This window comes from Myotis yumanensis, unplaced genomic scaffold (assembly GCF_028538775.1).
Source record: "Myotis yumanensis isolate MYYU_CA2020_CCGP unplaced genomic scaffold, mMyoYum1.0.hap1 SCAF_1, whole genome shotgun sequence".
Lineage (NCBI taxonomy): Eukaryota > Metazoa > Chordata > Mammalia > Chiroptera > Vespertilionidae > Myotis > Myotis yumanensis.
The window spans coordinates 206,569,496-206,588,609 of NW_027223752.1; the positions used below are offsets into that span (position 1 = coordinate 206,569,496).

General features: G+C 44.9%; 1 protein-coding gene across 1 annotated transcript in view; it reads left to right on the forward strand.

Moving 5' to 3' along the window:
- The first annotated feature begins 16,298 nt into the window (after window positions 1–16,298).
- Window positions 16,299–19,114, forward strand: part of LOC139007190 (cyclic nucleotide-binding domain-containing protein 2-like) — a 71,114-nt gene continuing 68,298 nt past the window's right edge. The window contains exon 1 of the mRNA XM_070410351.1: window positions 16,299–16,451. Within this exon, the coding sequence (XP_070266452.1) occupies window positions 16,330–16,451 (122 nt within the window). The 5' untranslated portion in view covers window positions 16,299–16,329. The remainder of the gene's footprint in view (window positions 16,452–19,114) is intronic.

Below are 19,114 nucleotides of genomic sequence, written 5' to 3' on the forward strand. Positions count from 1 at the left end.
TTCTGAACCACTGGGCCATCCTGCCTTGCTCCAATTTGACCGAGTAGTTTTTCAAAACTTTGCTACAAAGTCATAAGCATATTTCTTAGGACACTGTGATCTGTACATAGAGGTACCATATTCTTGTCTCAACCTTTTTTCCAGTTGTCTCTTCATTTTTAGACCTTTCAATTCTGATGGGTCCACAAAGATGCCAGTAGTTGAAGATTAGGAAGGATGAGGTCCTCTCATAATAGGTGCTTAATAAATGTCTCTCAAATGGATGAAAATAGAGTTATTAGTGTTAAAGAAAGGCCTTAATTTTTCCTTTCCTATACTAATACCCACAAATGAAATGGGACATTTCAAGGTCAATATAAAACATGCAAACGCTATCTATTATTTTTCTTTGCCAGGCACTCTTCCCTTTCTTCTGGTAGAAAAATCCATCTTTTTTATGCAAAAGCCAGGCACTCTTTCCTTTCTTCTGGTAAAAAAATCCACCTTTTTCATGCAAAAGCCATTTCAAGTGTAGGGGTGGGGCTGCTCCCCCTGCGGTTTACTTGACCACAGCACAGGCATGAGCACATGACCCTGTCCTGGCTTAGCTAAGCAGATCCTCCTTCCCCTGGTCACAGTGATTGGTTCAGGACTCGGCATGTGAGCCAAGCAGGATGGAACCTACCCTAGTGTCCCTCAGCTCCAAATCCCACCCTTCTTTACCTTGCTTTGTGATCTTGGAGCTGGGCCTCCATAAACATTTCTTTTTCCTGCCAGTGGGATGTTAAACTTTATCAATAGAGGGCAATGGTGTGACTCTGCAGGGCAATATCAGCAGGAAGATATTTTCCTTCCAGGTTCTGGTTCTTCATTATTATTACTAGAGGCCCGGTGCGTGAAAATTTGTGCACTCGGGGGAGGGGGTCCCTCAGCCCGGCCTGCATCCTCTCGCAGTCTGGGACCCCACCTGCCCGCTTAGGCCCACTCACTGGGGGATTAGGCTTAAGCTGACAGCCTGAGAGCCCTTGGGGGATGTCCGACTGATGTCTTAGGCCCGCTCCCCTAAGCCATCAGTCAGACATCCTTAGTGCTGCTGAGGAGGTGGGAGAGGCTCCTGCCACCGCCTCTGTGCTCTCAGCCATCAGCTTAGTTTGTGGCTGAGTGGAGCACCCCCTGTGGGAGCTCACTGACTACCAGGGGGCAGCTCTTGCGTTGAGCGTCTGCCCCTTGGTGTTCAGCGCGCATCATAGTGACCAGTCATTCCCGGTCGTTCCGCTGTTAGGGTCAATTTGCATATTACCCTTTTATTATATAGGACTAGAGGCCCAGTGCTTGAAATTCATGCACAGGGGGCGGAGGGGGGCATGTCTCTCAATCCAACCTGCACCCTCTCCAATCTGGGATCCCTGGAGGGATGTCTGACTGCCCATTTAGGCCTGATTCCAATGGGCAGTTGACATCCCTCTCACAGTCCAGGACTGCTGGCTCCCAACTGCTCACCTGCCTGCCTATCTGCCTGATTGCCCTAATCGCTTCTGCCTGCCAGCCTGATCACCCCCTAACCACTTCCCTACCAGCCTGATTGATGCCTAGCTGCTCCCCTGCCAGTCCAATTGCCCCTAACTGCCCTCCCCTGCCAGCCTGGTCACCCCTAACTGCCCTTCCCTGCCAGACTGGTTGTTCCCAACTGCCCTCCCCTGCAGGCCTGGTCACCCCTAACTGCCCTTCCCTGTTGGACTGGTTGCCCCAAACTGCCCTCCCTGCCTGCCCAATTGCCTCTAACTGCCCTCCCCTGCCAGCCTGGTCACTCCCAACTGCCCTCCCCTGCAGGCCTGGTCACCCCTAACTGCCCTTCCCTGCTGGCCTGGTCGCCCCTAACTGCCCTTCCCTGCCAGACTGGTTGTTCCCAACTGCCCTCCCCTACTGGCCTGGTCACCCCTAAGTGTCCTCCACTGCAGGCCGGTCACTCCCAACTGCCCTCCCCTGAAGGCCTGGTTGCCTCTAACTGTCCTCCCCTGCAGGCCTGATTGCCCACAACTGCCCTCCCCTGCCGGCCATCTTGTGTCCACATGGGGGCAGCCATCTTTGACCACATGGGGCAGCCACCCTGTGTGTTGGAGTGATGGTCAATTTGCATATTACCCCTTTCTTATATAGGATTATTTAGTGTGGTAACCTCAAAGCTGCACAGGGGGATTCCAGGTCTGCCCTCAGGCCATGATCTCCCTCCCATCAGCACACACCCATGACCTCTGGCGACAGTTGACTGCTTCTATAGACCAGCAGCCTGTCCACACCCTCCCACAATGGCAAGCTGTTTCTATAGACTGGTCCTGGACGGTGCCCCATGCCCAGTTAGTTGACTACCAGCAGGCTTTTGGTCCCTGTGCAAGCCATATCCCTTTCTAAGAGGCATGACTGTCATCTTGAAGGAGTGGGGGGCTCCTTTCATCTTTAGTCCTTTGTTGTTCACGCATCCTTTCAAGTTGGTAGCTGCTGTTTTATACCTGCTATTTCTGGACCCCTTAGAGTCCCTTTTTTATTTTGTTTAGTAACTTCTATTTTTAAAAAGGGGGTTAACTTTAAATAAACTATCTCCTACTGTTCTAGTTAAAAATTATTTATGTTAAATTTTCTCTGTTTAAGTAGCCGGTGTGGTTTCTGTCTTCTGACTGGGTCCTGGTTGATCTCTCTGAAATTTTAGAGGTTCTTAGGGAAAAAAGCTTTCTCTCTCCTTACTAGGTCAAGAGCTGTCACGCTGATTTGTTTCAACCTTTCATTGCACCCTCTACTTCTTGTTCCAGTTATATGTGCCCTTGTTTTATCTCTCAATCAGATTATACCCTCCTAAAAGGAAACAATTGTATTTTAGCTACCTCTGTATTCTTATCTCCTGGCACACGACCTGAGAGGAGATGTCTCATAACTATTTGTTGAATGGATAGAAAAATGCTGGATTACAACTCCTTGAGGGCAGGGACCATGTTTTACAATCTCTTTGTATATCCTGGAATACCTACCACAACATCTTACCTATAGATGATCTACACATATTTGGTGAGTTGAGTGAGCCTGTAAGGTAGGTAGAACAAGTGCCATTAATATTCCCATTTGAAAGAGAAAGAAACTGAGGTGGAGAGAAGTTAATGTTTTTCCCAAGTTCATCAAGTTAGTATGAAGTACTATAGCTTGATTAGAGTCCAAGTACTTTACCAGCTCCTCCAGCGTATTTTCCACTACCCGTCATCACAATAATAGCTGTTACAACTGAGCGATTCTTACGACTTGAAGACAAGGATGTCATTGAGGAGTCTCACATGGCAAGAGTTTCTTCTCTCTTGCATATGTTGTTTTGGACTGAATGTTTACGTCCTCTCAAAACTCACATGTTAAAGCCTAACCCCAAGTGTGATGGTATTAGGAGGTGTGGACTTTGGGAGGTGATTAGGTCGTGAGGGTAGAGCCCTCCTGATGGGATTTGTGCCCTTAAAAGAAGAGGCTAGAGAGCTAGCTCACTCTCTTTCCTTCATGCCAGGATACAGGAGAAGTCAGCATCTGCAACCCAGGAGAGGGCTCTCATCAGAACCCCACCACGCTGGCACCCTGACCTCAGACTTCTAGCCTCCAGAACTCTGAGAAAAAAGACACCCAGTTTATGGTATTTTGTTATAGAGGCCCAAACTGACAATGACCTATGTTTTGAAACCCTCTTGATTTTCATAAGATTCAGTATGTATCATGACCTTTATTGACAACAGATACCTGGATATGACTCCAGTATTGATTTAATAAGAGGTGAAGATTAAGAATATTGTTGCTGCATAAGATGAGGAATTGGAAGGTATGAGGAATCTTGCATTATTTTCTTGAGAATGACAAATTGTAAGTTGATCTGAATCTCTTTGGTTTCCCAGAATTTTTACTGGCTGGGTTTATTCCACACACACCTCCCCCCTCCACCTTGGCAATATCTCATGAGCTATTGATAAATTATTAAGCTCTGATGCAAACCCAAGTGCCAGGATTAACCATAAAATGGTGTCTGCATCTGGCTCTAGTCAAGAGGCAGAAAACACAGTAGTTATAGTGACAGAGAAAATTTAAGGTAAAGAATTGTTGACTAGGTATAAAGAATCTTTACCTGAAAAAAAGCAAAAGAACTCTGGATGCAGCAACTACCATCCCCTTGGACTGAGGAAACAAAGAGGTTGAAATAATTAAAACTTCAAAACTGAGAGGAGAGGCCCTGGGGAGCTGAAAGTCAGATCTCTGAGGAAGGGTGCTGTTCAGCAGATATCTTGAAAAATGTACCTGGGATTGTTTTTAATCAGGTATGGTAAAACATGCAGACATAGAAATGTTCCTGAAGGAAGAAGTTTATACTCACAGATCTCTAAAAACAGGAGGCACAGTATTCCACGGAAGGTCACCTATAGAAGCACCAGGGTGGGTCAGGAGGCAGAAGGAGGAGGAGGAAGTGTGGGCACAAGCCTGTGTTGTGGTCTCCTTAGGAAAGGTAAGGTAGGACATGTCGAAGAGTTTAGAACTGGCTAGTTGAATAATTTATGCAGGCTCTGGACTATAGGGGTGACTAAGGGCAATAGGGATATTGGTTCCGTGGATGAGAGTTTGATAAAGGAAGTGGTTGCGGGCATAGGCTCTGAGCTGGTTGGTTTGCACATAAAAGTGTACTCATGGGCAACTTGTTTGCTATCTTAGGAATTAGCTACCTTTGGAAGGTGCAGTCCTCTTGAGTCTTCAGGGCTTCCAAGATGTCAAGGCATTATAATGTATAGAAAGTAAAAACTATGGTTAGTACATTGGACTAGTATTTCTGAGTTACAAGGGCTACAAGATGCTTTCCTGAGACTTTCTTCCTATAAATTGAACCTCAGCAGTGTTAGGAAGAGAGGCAATGTTGGCAGTGGCCAGAGCTTTCCAATGAGCAAGTTGCAAGTGGCAGCTAGTTAATGTGAGGATATACTAGTACATAAATTGGGTCTGATATAGATAGTAATGGGTAAGGAATAAATAAGAGACTGGGAATAATTAGAAATACAAGTTAAAGTAATTAGAGAAATAGAAAGTTCCAGAAGGGCAAGTCTGGAATATGGGTTTATAGAGCATGGGAGACAGAGGCCTCTTTCAACACAAAGAACCAGGAGTGTTGGGGGGAGGGGGAGGAGGGGAGGCGGCCCTGCCCCTGGAGTCAGGAGACTGGTCCTAGTTCCCTGTTTTTCCTTAGCTGTGCAATAGTTTGGCATTAGTCTCTTCATCTCTCTGAGCCTCTGTTGTTTTATTTAAGAAATGGGGGATATTCAAAGCTTACTTTTTATAAATTCTGAAGATAAATGTTTCAGAGAGACACTTTTGTAGAAGTAATTTACATGTACAGTCTTTTCAAATTTCACCATATAAAAATGAGGAATTACTGTCAAGAGCATCACCAGTCAGAAATTCATGTTTAAACTTCAGATCTGCACCAATGGGTCTGACAATGAACTACTGCACTGGAAAGTCAGCCAGTCTGCATTTAGCCTGACTTTCAGCAGCCCGCCATATCATCGCATGTAAATCAGTTAACATCTATCTCTGGGCTTCCACAAAGTACAAGCTCTGATCTCCAATTGCCTTGTTTGGAATCCCGGTGTTAACACTGACCAGCTGTAACCTTGGGCACATTCCTTGACCTGCTTGATTCCTGCTTCTTATCTGTCTAATGGGACTGCTGTGAGCAAATGCACTGACATAGTGTACATGTGAATGTTTGACATAGTGTACATGCGAATGTTCTGACATAGTGTACCTGTGAATGTGTGACATAGTGTACATGTGAATGTTCTGACATAGTGTACCTGTGAATGTTTGACATAGTGTACATGTGAATGTTTGACATAGTGTACATGCGAATGTTCTGACATAGTGTACCTGTGAATGTTCTGACATAGTGTACCTGTGAATGTGTGACATAGTGTACATGTGAATGTTCTGACATAGTGTACATGCGAATGTTCTGACATAGTGTGCATGTGAATGTTTGACATAGTGTACATGTGAATGTTTGACATAGTGTACATGTGAATGTTCTGACATAGTATACATGTGAATGTTTGACAGTGTACATGTGAATGTTCTGACATAGTGTACATGCGAATGTTTGACAGTGTACATGTGAATGTTTGACATAGTGTACATGTGAATGTTTGACAGTGTACATGTGAATGTTCTGACATAGTGTACATGTGAATGTTTGACAGTGTACATGTGAATGTTTGACAGTGTACATGTGAATGTTCTGACATAGTGTACATGTGAATGTTTGACAGTGTACATGTGAATGTTCTGACATAGTGTACATGCGAATGTTTGACAGTGTACATGTGAATGTTCTGACATAGTGTACATGTGAATGTTTGACAGTGTACATGTGAATGTTCTGACATAGTGTACATGCGAATGTTTGACATAGTGTACATGTGAATGTTTGACATAGTGTACATGCGAATGTTCTGACATAGTGTACATGTGAATGTTTGACAGTGTACATGTGAATGTTCTGACATAGTGTACATGTGAATGTTTGACAATGTACATGTGAATGTTCTGACATAGTGTACATGTGAATGTTTGACAGTGTACATGTGAATGTTCTGACATAGTGTACATGTGAATGTTTGACATAGTGTACATGCGAATGTTTGACATAGTGTACATGCGAATGTTTGACAGTGTACATGTGAATGTTCTGACATAGTGTACCTGTGAATGTTCTGACATAGTGTACATGTGAATGTTCTGACATAGTGTACCTGTGAATGTTCTGACATAGTGTACATGCGAATGTTCTGACATAGTGTACATGCGAATGTTCTGACATAGTGTACATGTGAATATTTGACATAGTGTACATGTGAATGTTCTTTAGTATTTTCTTAACTGTAAAAAGAGGTAGGACCAATCAATCCCTAGGACCCATTTCAGCTTTAATATTCTATGATTCCATATTCTGATTCATTACATATTACAAATGCTTAATGAGCATTTATTATGTGTAGTCCTGTGCTACCTTGACCTGAGGAAGCACACAAACTGGTTGAGACAGTCACATAGGATTAGAAACCATGCATCATAACCTATACTATTGTGATAATAAGAGTATAATAAATCATATTTGGAGTGCTAAGATTGATGATTCATCAAGCACATTATTCTGGGAAAAGGCACTTCGTCAGTGTTGGAGGATGTGCTTATAATAGGTCCTTATAGTTCTTTACAAAATTATTTTATAGATGCCCATTAGTATGTGTTCAACTGATACCTAATGGAGTATTGTTGGAAGCAGTGTCCACATAGGGTTTTATTTTAAAGTCTGAAGCATGGTAAATTATATATCATTGCTTAGTCTAACTGCTCTTTATAATGATATCATATTTCTAATGGGAAAATTAACATTAAAATTAATATTAAACTTGTGACTTGAGTTGAACTGAAATAAAAATGCTTAAATGGAAATGCTTTCTGTTGCCATAAAGGTTATCATGATTTTTAGACTCAGTGCAAAATATTCCACATGAGAAATAAAGGACAGTGTCTTATTCATCAACTGGAGGCCCAGTGCATGAATTCGTGCATGGATGGGGTCCCTCGGCCTGGCCAGTGATCCACGCCTATCGGGGGATGGCTGGCCAGGGGGAGGAGCCGCGTGAGGTTGACTGTGGGAGCGCACTGACCACCAGGGGGTAACTCCTGTGTTGAGCATCTGCCCCCTGGTGGTCAATGTGTGTCATAGTGACTAGTTGACCAGTTGTTCCGGTCGTTCCAGTCTTTCGGTTGTAATGGTCACTTAGGCTTTTATATATAGACTAGAGGCTCGGTTCACAAAATTCATGCACTGGGAGGGCGTCCCTCAGCTCAGCCTGTGTCCTCTCACAGTTCGGGAGCCCTGCAATGAATCGCCCCAAAGAGGTAGGCCCTGCCTACCCAGCTGGGGCTCTGCGATGGATTGCCCCCACAAAGGGAGGCCCTGCCCACCTGCCACAGGCCGCCAGTCAGTGGCCTGGGCCTCCCTCTGAAGGGCAATCATGGGGTGATGGCTGGGCCCCTGACCAATCGCATTGTACCTACCTTGGCTGGCCTGGCATCAGTGGGTGTCAGAGTGTGGTCATCTGGACAGCCGTTCCACTGTTCAGCCATTTGGCCTATTTGCATATTACACTTTTATTATTATGCACTAGTGGCCTGGTGCACAAAATTCGTGCACATTAAAAGGGAATCAATTAGAGGAAATATTTTAATATTGCTATTTGCCCTTTCTCTATAATAGAAGTGTTAGAGATGAAAGAAAATTAGTAAAATGTATATGAAAATCTTCCTCCTGTCAGAGTCTGGGCACACTGTGGGACCCAGAGTCAAGTCCCTGTCCACCTGTGTGCACCTGGAAATCGCGTGAGACCCAGACCCGGCCGGCCCCACCCCCATTGGGCAAGATCCAGTCCCAGCTGGCCCTACCCCCGTCAAGCCCCGCCAGGCAGGGGGCACAGTCTCAGGTCCCCTGGCCCAGCGATACGCAGTCTTAGGTCCCTGCTGATTGCTTGTTATGGCTCGTTAGGGAACCCCGCCTCCGCTGTGGGCCCAGCCATCTGTGACGGTGTGATGGAGTGAGGGTCAATTTGCATATTCTTTATTATATAGGATGAGACCATAAGTGTTCACTAAACTCATGCTGATCACTTTGCAATAGACACAGTTATCAACTCACTAGAGGCCTGGTGCACGAGCACCGGTGGGTTCTCTCAGCCTGGCCTGTGCCCTCTTACAATCTGGGACCTCTCAGGGAATGTCAGAGAGCTGGTTTTAATCCAATCCCCACAGGCCAGACCGAAGGTCCCCACTGGTGCATGAATCCATGCACTGAGCCTTTAGTACGCATATAAGATCTTTGGTTAATCTCTTCCCGCCCTTCCCTGTCTCCCCTTCCCTCTGAGATTCATCAGTCTGTTCCATGTTTCCATGCCAATGTGTTGAGTGTCTGCCCCCTGGAGTTCAGTGTGTGTCATAGCTACCAGTCAAATGGTCACTTAGGCTTTTATATAGATAGATAGGAAAGACTCAACAATTTAGGAAGCAATATTATATGCAGGACTCAAAAATTCTGTTTAGTTTGAATTATGAAGATAGAGAAGAAAAGTCAGTTACTTCAAATGTGTATTTGGATTAGAAAAATTTCATTTTTAACAATGCTAGGCTAAGTGGAAAACTCTGTATTATTATTAGGCATTTAATAAAACATGAAGAAAAGTAATTTAAGAAGGCTTAAGGCAGGACTCCCAGAAGTTTATTTTAGGATATTCAGGAATATGCTATAGAGGCTTCAATGTATTGATGCTGAACTTTGATTTAGACATTCTGGTTCAACTCCTTAACCTGTCACTTACTGTTCTGGGTTACCTTGGACGAGGATCCTACCCTCTTCATGATTTGGTTATCTATAAAATTTCAGATCTTAAAATTATTTCAAATTTATTATGATTGTTATTTGTTCATAGCATTATCAAAATTTTACATGCACATATTTAAAGAGATAGTTTTACAAAGCTTTTTTGAAAAAAGCATTCCTCCCCCAATTATGCCCCCTCTCCTATTTTGCATTTGCTTCTGTATCTCTGTTATACCAGAGGTTCAGTGCATGAATTCATGCATGGGTGGGGTCTCTAGGCCTCGCCAGTGATCAGGGCCGATCAAGGCCGGGCCATTGGGGCCTGCCAGCCCTGGGATGGGACAGGGTGCAGGAGGTTGGCCGCTGGCCCCAAGGAGGGAGCTGGCCCTTGGCCCCCCTGGGAAAGGGGCCATGTCCACTGCCACCCACCCCTGGCTTTCTGTCCCAGATCAGGGCTGAAGGCCCCAGCGGGGTCGGGAGAAGAGGTGACGGTCACCGGGCTGGCACAGAAGGAATGACTGCCAGCCACGGACGCCACTGGCTGGCTGCGGGAGGTTGTCTGTGGGAGCATACTGACCACCAGGGGCAGCTCCTGTGTTGAGCGTCTGCCCCCCTGGTAGTCAGTGCACATCACTGTGACTGGTTGACCAGTTGCTCTGGTCATTCCTGTTGTTCGGTCATAATGGTTGCTTAGGCTTTTATATATATAGATGCTTAAATTGCTAGTTTTTAAAATTATGGTAAAATATACAAACATTACAGAAGATACGCTTTAAACCATTTTAAGTGTACAGCTAGTGGAATTAAGTGTATTCACATTGTTGTGCAATCATCAACATGTGTCACCTCCAGAACTTTGTCATCATCCCAAACTGAAACTCTGTACCCATTAAACAATAGCTCCCTATTTCTCCTCCCTCCAGGTTTTGGTAACCTCCATTGTGCTTTCTGTCGCTATGAGTTTGACTACTCTAGGTACTTCATGTAAGTGGAATTGTCCAGTATTTGTCCTTTTGTATCTGGCTTATTTTACTTAGCATCATGTCATTGAGGTTCATCCATGTTGTAGCCTGTGTCAGAATTTCCTTTCTTTTTAAGGCTGAATAATATTCCCCTGCATGTATATACAGCATTTTGTTTGTTCATTCATCCAACAATAAACATTTGGATTTGCTTCCAACTTTTGGCTATTGTGAACAAAGCTGCTATGAATATAGATGTAAAAATATCTTCTTGAATCCCTGCTTTCAATTCTTTTATTTTTTTAAAATTATCTTTATTGTTGAAAGTATTACAGATGTTCCTCCCCCTTTATCCCCATTGACACCCTCCAACCCACACTTGCCCCTTTCAGGCTTTTACCACACAATTGTCTATGTCCATGGGTTATGCATATATACGTTCCCTGGTTAATCTCTCCCCACCCATCCCCTGACTCCTGCCTTCCCTCTGAGATTTGTCACCCTGTTCCATGCTTTTATGTCTCTGGATCTATTTTGTTCATTGTTTATTTTGTTAATTAGGTTCCACATATGAATGAGATCATGTGGTACTTCTCTTTCTCTGACTGGCTTATTTCGCTTAGCATAATATTCTTCAGGTAACTCCATGCTATCTCAAAGGGTAAAAGATCCTTCTTTGTTTACTGCTGCATAGTATTCTATAGTCTAAATGTACCACAGCTTTTAAAAAAATATATATTTTATTGATTTTTTTACAGGGAGGAAGGGAGAGGGATAGAGAGTTAGAAACATCGATCAGCTGCCTCCTGCACACCCCCCACTGGGGATGTGCCCGCAACCAAGGTACATGCCCTTGACCGGAATCGAACCTGGGACCTTTCAGTCCGCAGGCCAACGCTCTATCCACTGAGCCAAACCGGCTACGGCTGTACCATAGCTTTTTAATCCACTCACCTACTGATGGGCACTTGGGCTTTTGCCAGATCTTAGCTATTGTAAATGTTGCTTCTATGAACATAGGGGTGCATATATTCTTTCTGATTGGTGCTTCAGGTTTCTTAGGATATATTTCTAGAAGTGGGATCACTGGCAGTTTCAAATTTAATTTTTTGAGGAAACTCCATACTGTCTTCCATAGTGGCTGCACCAGTCTGCATTCCCACCAGCAGTGCACGAGGGTTCCCTTTTCTCCATATCTTCGCCAGCACTTGTCGTTTGTTGGTTTGTTGATGGTTAGCCATTCTGACAGGTATGAGGTGATACTTCACTGTCGTTTTTATATGCATCAGGAAGGTGCTGGAGTAGGGGAGGAGTCACGAATGACTCTCAGATCTCTGTCTTGGACAAGTGAACAAAGTGGTGCCAATCACTGAGATAGGGAACAGCCTCAGAAAAAGTCTATAACAGAATCTAGGAGAGTGCTCTGATTAAGTAGAGCTGATTGTTCACAGAAAGTGAGTGTATGTTTAGAATAAGCTGGATATATCTTATGTTCATGATCATCATCTATGTCAGGTTCAGACTCAACTTAAATCTTAAGAAATTTGAGTATTCTTGTACTCATCACTGTACTCTTCCCCAGTTAAAAAACAGCAACTTGATTGTGTATATGACTCTTTAAAAAAATTAAATTGAATTATACAAGCAATAGTGGCTTTCATAGATTTGCTATTTTAGATGAGTTTCCACATGGTATTTTAAAAATATGTATTTATCAGATTTGCAATTTTCTAGGTACTGATAATTACTAGAACTGTACAAAACTGAAGGATTAGTGAAATTATACACTTCAAAATGGATGTGGCTGTATGATAAAGAAAATGTTGCCTAATGTAATATATTTATTCATTGATTCCTTTCTCTAATATTTATGCTCTTTAGAAAATGTTACTGCTGGTTGTCCTGGGCATTCTATATAATACACAATATTAAAAATAATAAAATTATAGAACTGGAAAGATGTTTAGATAATTTAATTCTCTCTTTTTATAGTTGAGGAAACTGGGAATCAGAAAGTCCCTTTTAACATCCTAAATGACTACTGTGTTCTTGGACACTGCATACTATTTCATGAAAGAAAACTAGTAACTTCAATCTTCATGTTCTTTTAATGTTTGGGAAAACAATAACCTGGATTGACTTCATAGCATGTGTGTATATAGAATATTGGCTTGTAGAATATTGAAATGCAAATCAATTAATAAAATCCATAGTGTATAAAATAAATTTCTACCATTAAACATTTGTAAAGCTTAGAATGTTTGCAAAATATTTGCATAACCACAATTCCCACACTTTCTAATAATCACATTTCTTGTTGAGAGTGGATAGAATATAAAGCACATTTCGGCACTGTGTATTTTATATACACTTGACAACATTGTACATTCTAAACAATCTATACTACTATTATGGCAAAAGAAGAGAACAAAACTTTATATTTTTATCAGGGAAAAGATTAAGTAGGTGAAAAAATTTGTTTCTTTGTTAAAGATCAGTTGACTGATCTATGAATTTCCATGGGTAAGACCATGAGGAACAACTCAAATAATTTTGCCTGATAAAACATACTGTTTCTAACATGTTAGGGACTAATCTGGCATAACATAAAAGTACAAAATAAATGTTTAATTCTTTACTATAGGAAATAATAAAACACTTAATAAAGGTAATGTAGTCTTTAGTGTGTCAGATGCATCATATCTACACTAATAAAAGAGAAACATAGTAATTAGCGTATGACCGCTACCCTTTTCATTGGCTAATCAGTGAGTATATGCAAATTAACTGTCAGCCAAGATGGCGGCCGGCAGCCATGCACTGAAGCGAGCAGGGAGGCTTGCTTGCTCCAGTGACTGCGGACTCCAACGTTCCCCGCCTAACTTGCCGGCCTCTCAGTTGCAACTCTAAGCAACTATGTACTATGTTGCAAATAAGAAGCTAAACAAAACCCCAGAAACCAGCCGGACTGCAACATTGTATCGATGTTTTCAGCAGCGAGGCCTCAGAGCTAAAGCTGGCCCAGAATAAAAAAGAAAAAAAAGAAAACAAGGAGCGGTTGGAAGCTTCAATCACTCGCCAGCCGGAAAACAGCCCTCAGCCCCTCACCCAGACTGGCCAGGCACCCCAGTGGGGACCCCCACCCTGATCCAGGACACCCTTCAGGGCAAATCAGCCGGCCCCCACCCATGCACCAGGCCTCTATTCTATATAGTAAAAGGTTAATATGCCTCCCGGCACCAGGATCAGTGGAGCAGCGAGGCTCCCAGCACCGGGATCAGCATGACAGGGGGCAGCGCCCAAACCCCCTGATCGCCCTGAGGCTCTGTGTGTGACAGGGGGCGGGGCCACAACCTCCCTATCTGCCCTGCTGTGTTCATGACAGGGGAAGGCGCCCCAACCCCCTGATCAGCCCTGCTCTGTGCCTGATAGGGGGGAGCTCCCCAACCCCCTGATCGCCCTGTGGCTCTGTGTGTGACAGGGGGGAGCTCCCCAAGCCCCTGATCGGCCCTGCTCTGTGTGTGACAGGGTAGAGCCACAACCTCTCCATCGGCCCTGCCCCGAGTGTGACAGTGGCGGCGCCCCAACCCCCTGATCGGCCCTGCTCTGTGGGTGACAGGGGGCAGCGCCCCAGCCCCCTGATCGCCCTGCTCTGTGCGTGACAGGGGGTGGCGCCGCAACCTCCCCATCGACCCTGCTCTGTGTGTGACAGGGTACGGAGCCCCAACCCCCCAATCGGCCCTGCTCTGAGCCTGACCAGGGGCTGCACCTAGGGATTGGGCCTGCCCTCTGCCACCCGGGAGCAGGCCTAAGCCAGCAGGTCGTTATCTCCCGAGGGGTCCCAGACTGCAAGAGGGAACAGGCCGGGCTGGGGGACCCTCCCCCCCCCGAGTGCACAAATTTTTGTGCACTGGGCCTCTAGTATGATATAAGCTGGAGTCTGTGTGTTAGATAAAACTAAATATATATGTTGGTCTCTGCCCTTGGTTCCTGACACAGGGCTCCTAACACTCTTACAAATTCCCAAGAGATAAGAGCACGAGGAGCATCTTCTGTTCTATTGAGGTGTGTCTGAGTGGAGTCCTAGATGGAGCCATAATTAGAAGCGTGGCATTTTCAGGCATCCCCCTCCCCCACTTCTCCAGAGAGCAGGGTGGGTCTGGAAATGGAGTTAATAACTGGCCATGCCTATGTGAGGGCACTTCCATAAAATCCCAATAGCACCGGGGTTTGGAGAGCTTCCAGTCGGATATACTTCAGGTAGTTAGGGTCAGAATTGAGTTAAATTGTAGGACACTGAGATGATGTCGCAGAGAATTGCTGGGTATGGAGGGAAAAATCTCCATACATTCCTTTGGTGACCAGAAGTGAAGAAATGTTTTGTGTGAGTAGTAAAGGAGAAACACAGGAGAACTGTAGATGTTTTCACTTCACTGTTTCTCTCCTAGCACTCTTCACACTGAAGGTCTTCCAAAAGGACCTAACTCTTCATAAACCTTTAAACTTCTCCCTCCAAGAAAACATAAAAAGGCAACTTCTTTCTGCATTTGTAGTTTCTGTGCATATTGCCATCAATATTCCATATATTTCTGGCACAATTCCATTTAAATATATATATATATATTTCAGAGAGGAAGGGAGAAGGAAAGAGAGACAGAAACATCAGTGATGAGAAGGTATCATTGATCAGCTGCCTCCTGCACACCCCACACTGAGGATCCAGCCCCAACCTGGCATGTGCCTTGACCGGGAATCCAACCTTGACCTCCTGGTTCATAGATGATGCTTAACCACGCCTGCCGGGCTGGCATAATTCCATTTTTTAAGTCTTTCTAATGGAACGAACCTGGGAAAACTATAGAGGACCAGTTCGTTAAGTGGCCATTGCTTTATGACATTGTAAGTACTTATAAATAACTAAAGTGTACTTAACTTCGTTTCCCAGGAAGTTTAAAGTAAACAGGGCTATTGTTGTCTCCCCACCCCAAAACGTCAATAACGTATAAATCAGTCTCGGATAAGAACTTCTAGGGCTCTTTGAGAGCCGTTTGTTTATTCTAGTAGCAAAGTGGAGCTGTTGGCTTTCACCACCCAGTTCCCTAAAGTTCTACTTAGGGCTTTTAAAAACATATATATAGTTATAGATTTCAGAGAGGAAAGGAGAGGGAGGGAGAGATAGAAACATTGACGATGACATAATCATCGATGGGCCGCCTCCTGCCCGCCATCCCTCCAGCCCGCAACAGGGCATGTACCCCACCGGAACCGAACTGTGACCTCCTGGTTCACAGGTGAGCGCTCAACCACGGAGCCACACCAGCCAGGTTTTACTTGGGGCTTTTCATCCCTCCTTCCTTCCGTTTTCTCCCTGAGGCCCAGATGCACGTGCCCTCCTTTATTGCTGAAGGACTTACTGAAGCACTTTGACAGGGGGCGGCCCGCGGTTCTCTTCCCAGCTTGACTCCGGATGGGTTGCGCGCCCCGCGCGGAGGCCTTGGAGACCAGAATCAGAGCGCACAGCGAGGTCCAAGGCAGAAACTCGTCTTTTAAAAAACAACAAAAAACGCCCGCGTAAATAACAGCAACTCTCAAGCTTGCACCCAAGGCTATCCCAGGGTCTCTCTCGCCCCCATTAGGTTTATTTAGAGTCATGCATTATTTTAAGAACGAATGTAAATTTAACATCTAGCTCCACAAATTACTTCATTAATTTCAATAAAAAATTTCACGTTCCCACACCTCCGCGCATGCATTTTTTCATTCCAGCGGCAACGCTAAGCTCGCGCCCCCGCGGGTTCATTGCTGGGTGCGGGTCGGGGGCACCCAATGGGTCCAGCCCAAGAGGCGGGGCCAGAGGCGCGTCCTGCCCGGACCCCGCCCTCCAGCCACCCCCGTGGCGGGAGTGGAGTCCGTGGCTCCTCTCTACCCCGAGTCCGGAGACTCCGGGTGCTCATGGCCCATGTCCCAAGCCCCGACGGCTCCTTCGCGCGGCACCCGGCGGGGGCCAGGGGCAGGCTTAGGCGGGTGGCCGCGACCCTGGCGCACGTGTGCGGACTGACCTTGCACATGAAAAGGTAACAGCCACCGGCCCTCGGCATGCTGGTTCCGAAAAGCAGCCGGACCAGGCGGCTCCTGGGGCAGGACCCATGGCGAACCAGCTATCGCAGCGAGGCCTGTTTCCTCCTCGAATTTGCCGTAGTTCCTGGGGCAGGAAGTTCGCTGGCTGCCTGCTCCTGGGAACCGGGTCTAGTCGCCACTGACCCACCCCACCTTCGTTAGTCAGCTGGGAATAGGTGTCAGTTTGGTTCACAAAACTAGGAGACAACCGGAGGAAAAGTCTGCGTTTTCCGTACTTGCCTCTGGAGAATGCAAAACGCAGAGAGGTGGCCCCTGCGACTTTGATTTTCAATGGGTTGTAACTGGGGACTCTGGTGCTCGAGGAAGATTCTGGTTTCATGACCGGGGTCACACAGCATAGGCGAGAGAGCGGTTTTATTTTTAGTTTTGGTTTTCCTATTGTGAGCTAGATCAGTGGTTCTCAACCTTGGCTGCACATTGGAATCACCTGGGAATCTTTTTTAAATCCTGGTTTCTGGGCCTCATCCTCCAGAAATTGTTTCTTTCTTACTAATGTTGTGGCCCCATCCCATAACAAAGAAACAGAATTTTCTTTGTGACCCAGCTATTGAGGGTTTACCACAGAATTAATAACAGCTGATGTTGAGAAAAACAGGGAAGTTCGATTTTGCTTGATTGTGAACTTGAGGAAAATGCCATGTAAAATGGACGTGTGTACCTGTCTAGCCAGTTCCCTAGATATGGAATCTTTGGATTACCCTTCAGTAATGTTGGGACAAACATGTCACTCCTGGGTGTCCAGCTGTGTAGGGATAGCACTTGGGCAGTGAGGCCCCTGGTATGGGCACCTCTGAGGACACAAAAGTAGCAACGAAAATAAAATTTAAAGTATTTATCGAGCATTTACTATGTGCTATGTGTGATTCTAATTGCATATGCCATTAATGTAAAGTGCTGTTCTGGGTGCTGTCATACACTATTCAGTTTTGACAAGCGCATGAACTGGCTGCTATCACTAGTCCCATTTTATAGGTGAGGAAAGGTGGATAGCTGCCCCCATTCTCCAGCTCTATGAGTATAGGCTGCCAACAACTCAAAGAATTGCCTTTGCTGATGGAAGGTGTCTTCCCAGAAAGTGCTCAGAGGTTACACCCCCAGGCTCTCAGGTGTGGTCTGTGGCTAAAGGATGACTTGATATGGGGGTACCTTCCTACCGTGGAGGGAGGACTGCAACTGGACCCCTATTTTTGCCTTGCTTCTTCCTTTTCCCTGTCCTGCTCACTTTACTTCCTTACCCTTTTCACCTGAGAGCCTTAAGTCGCACAAGAATCTTCATCTCAGGCTCTGCTTCTGTGAACCCCAACCTAAGTTAACTACTCTGCTATATTAGGTGGTGAAATTTTCCAAGTTTTATTCTTTATTCACTAGAGATATTTCTTTCTATGGAAATATCGACTGATTTCAGACATATATCAGATGACGTTTTCTTCTGACTAACACAGTGAAATACGTATGGAAGCTATGCCACTGAAATACTGCATTATTTATGTCAGGGATATGACAGAATGACTTCCCTGGAGTCCTGTTTGGCCAAGAAAACTCTATTCCTACTAGGGTGGGAGTTAGCCAGAGTGGGTGATAGTATTTGTTCATTGGTTTCTTGATTGACGAAACTGATTAAGAAGGATACATGTTAATACAGACATACCCCTGAGCTATTGCAAGTTTGACTCCAGACACTGCAATAAAGCAAGTAATGTAATAAAGCCAGTGGTGGGTCTTACCTTTAGTTTGTTACAAAAAAAAAAGAAAAAGAAAAAGAAAAAAAAAGAGGCAACATCTGCGTGGTGAAGTACAGTGAAGAGCAATAAAATGAGGAATGCCTGTATTGTTTTTAACAGTTTTATTCAGGTATAACTGACATAGTGGAAGTATATATTTTGATAAGTTGATATAGATATATACCCATAAACCATCACCACAATCAAAATACTGAAAATACCTATCACTCCCAAAAGTTTCCTCAGCCTCTTTGGAATACCTCCCATCCCAGCCCCAAGCAACCACTGGTCTGCTTTTTGTTATAGTAACATATGGTTGAAGAAGACTTCGGAGATCCTGAGTGTCAGTCACCCAGTACATGAACAAGACTGAGCTCAAGGCATTTGGGGATTTCCATGGGTCAGACCAAGAGGGGAGTTGAAGTGACTGGGGCCAGGCTGCCATCTGCTCATGGGAAAGGAGATGGATACAAAGCTGGACTCTGATGACAGCTTTCGCATCCAAGGCACAGATTCCAGAGCACGTGGCAAGTTCAGATGAGGTTCAGGCAACTTTTGGGATTGAGGCAGTCTGCAGTTTTGTTACAGGTTAAAGGAGACACTGAGGAAATGCACAGCCAAAATAAAACATGCAAACAAAACTCACCACCAACATCCAGAACTCCAAGGCTGGCATGGGAAAGGGAATCTGCTGGTGGCTGGGGCAGCTGATTTCTGTCCTTCAAGTTCACTGTGTCCTCTTGGTCTTCTTATTAGTCATTCCTGGCTATGGGAGACACACTCTTTAGCTCAAGCTTGCTACTTGTAGTCCAGATCACACATGGTTAGAATGTTCTGAGGCACTTTTGAAGGTTCTGGCAAAAGCAACAGAGTGATAA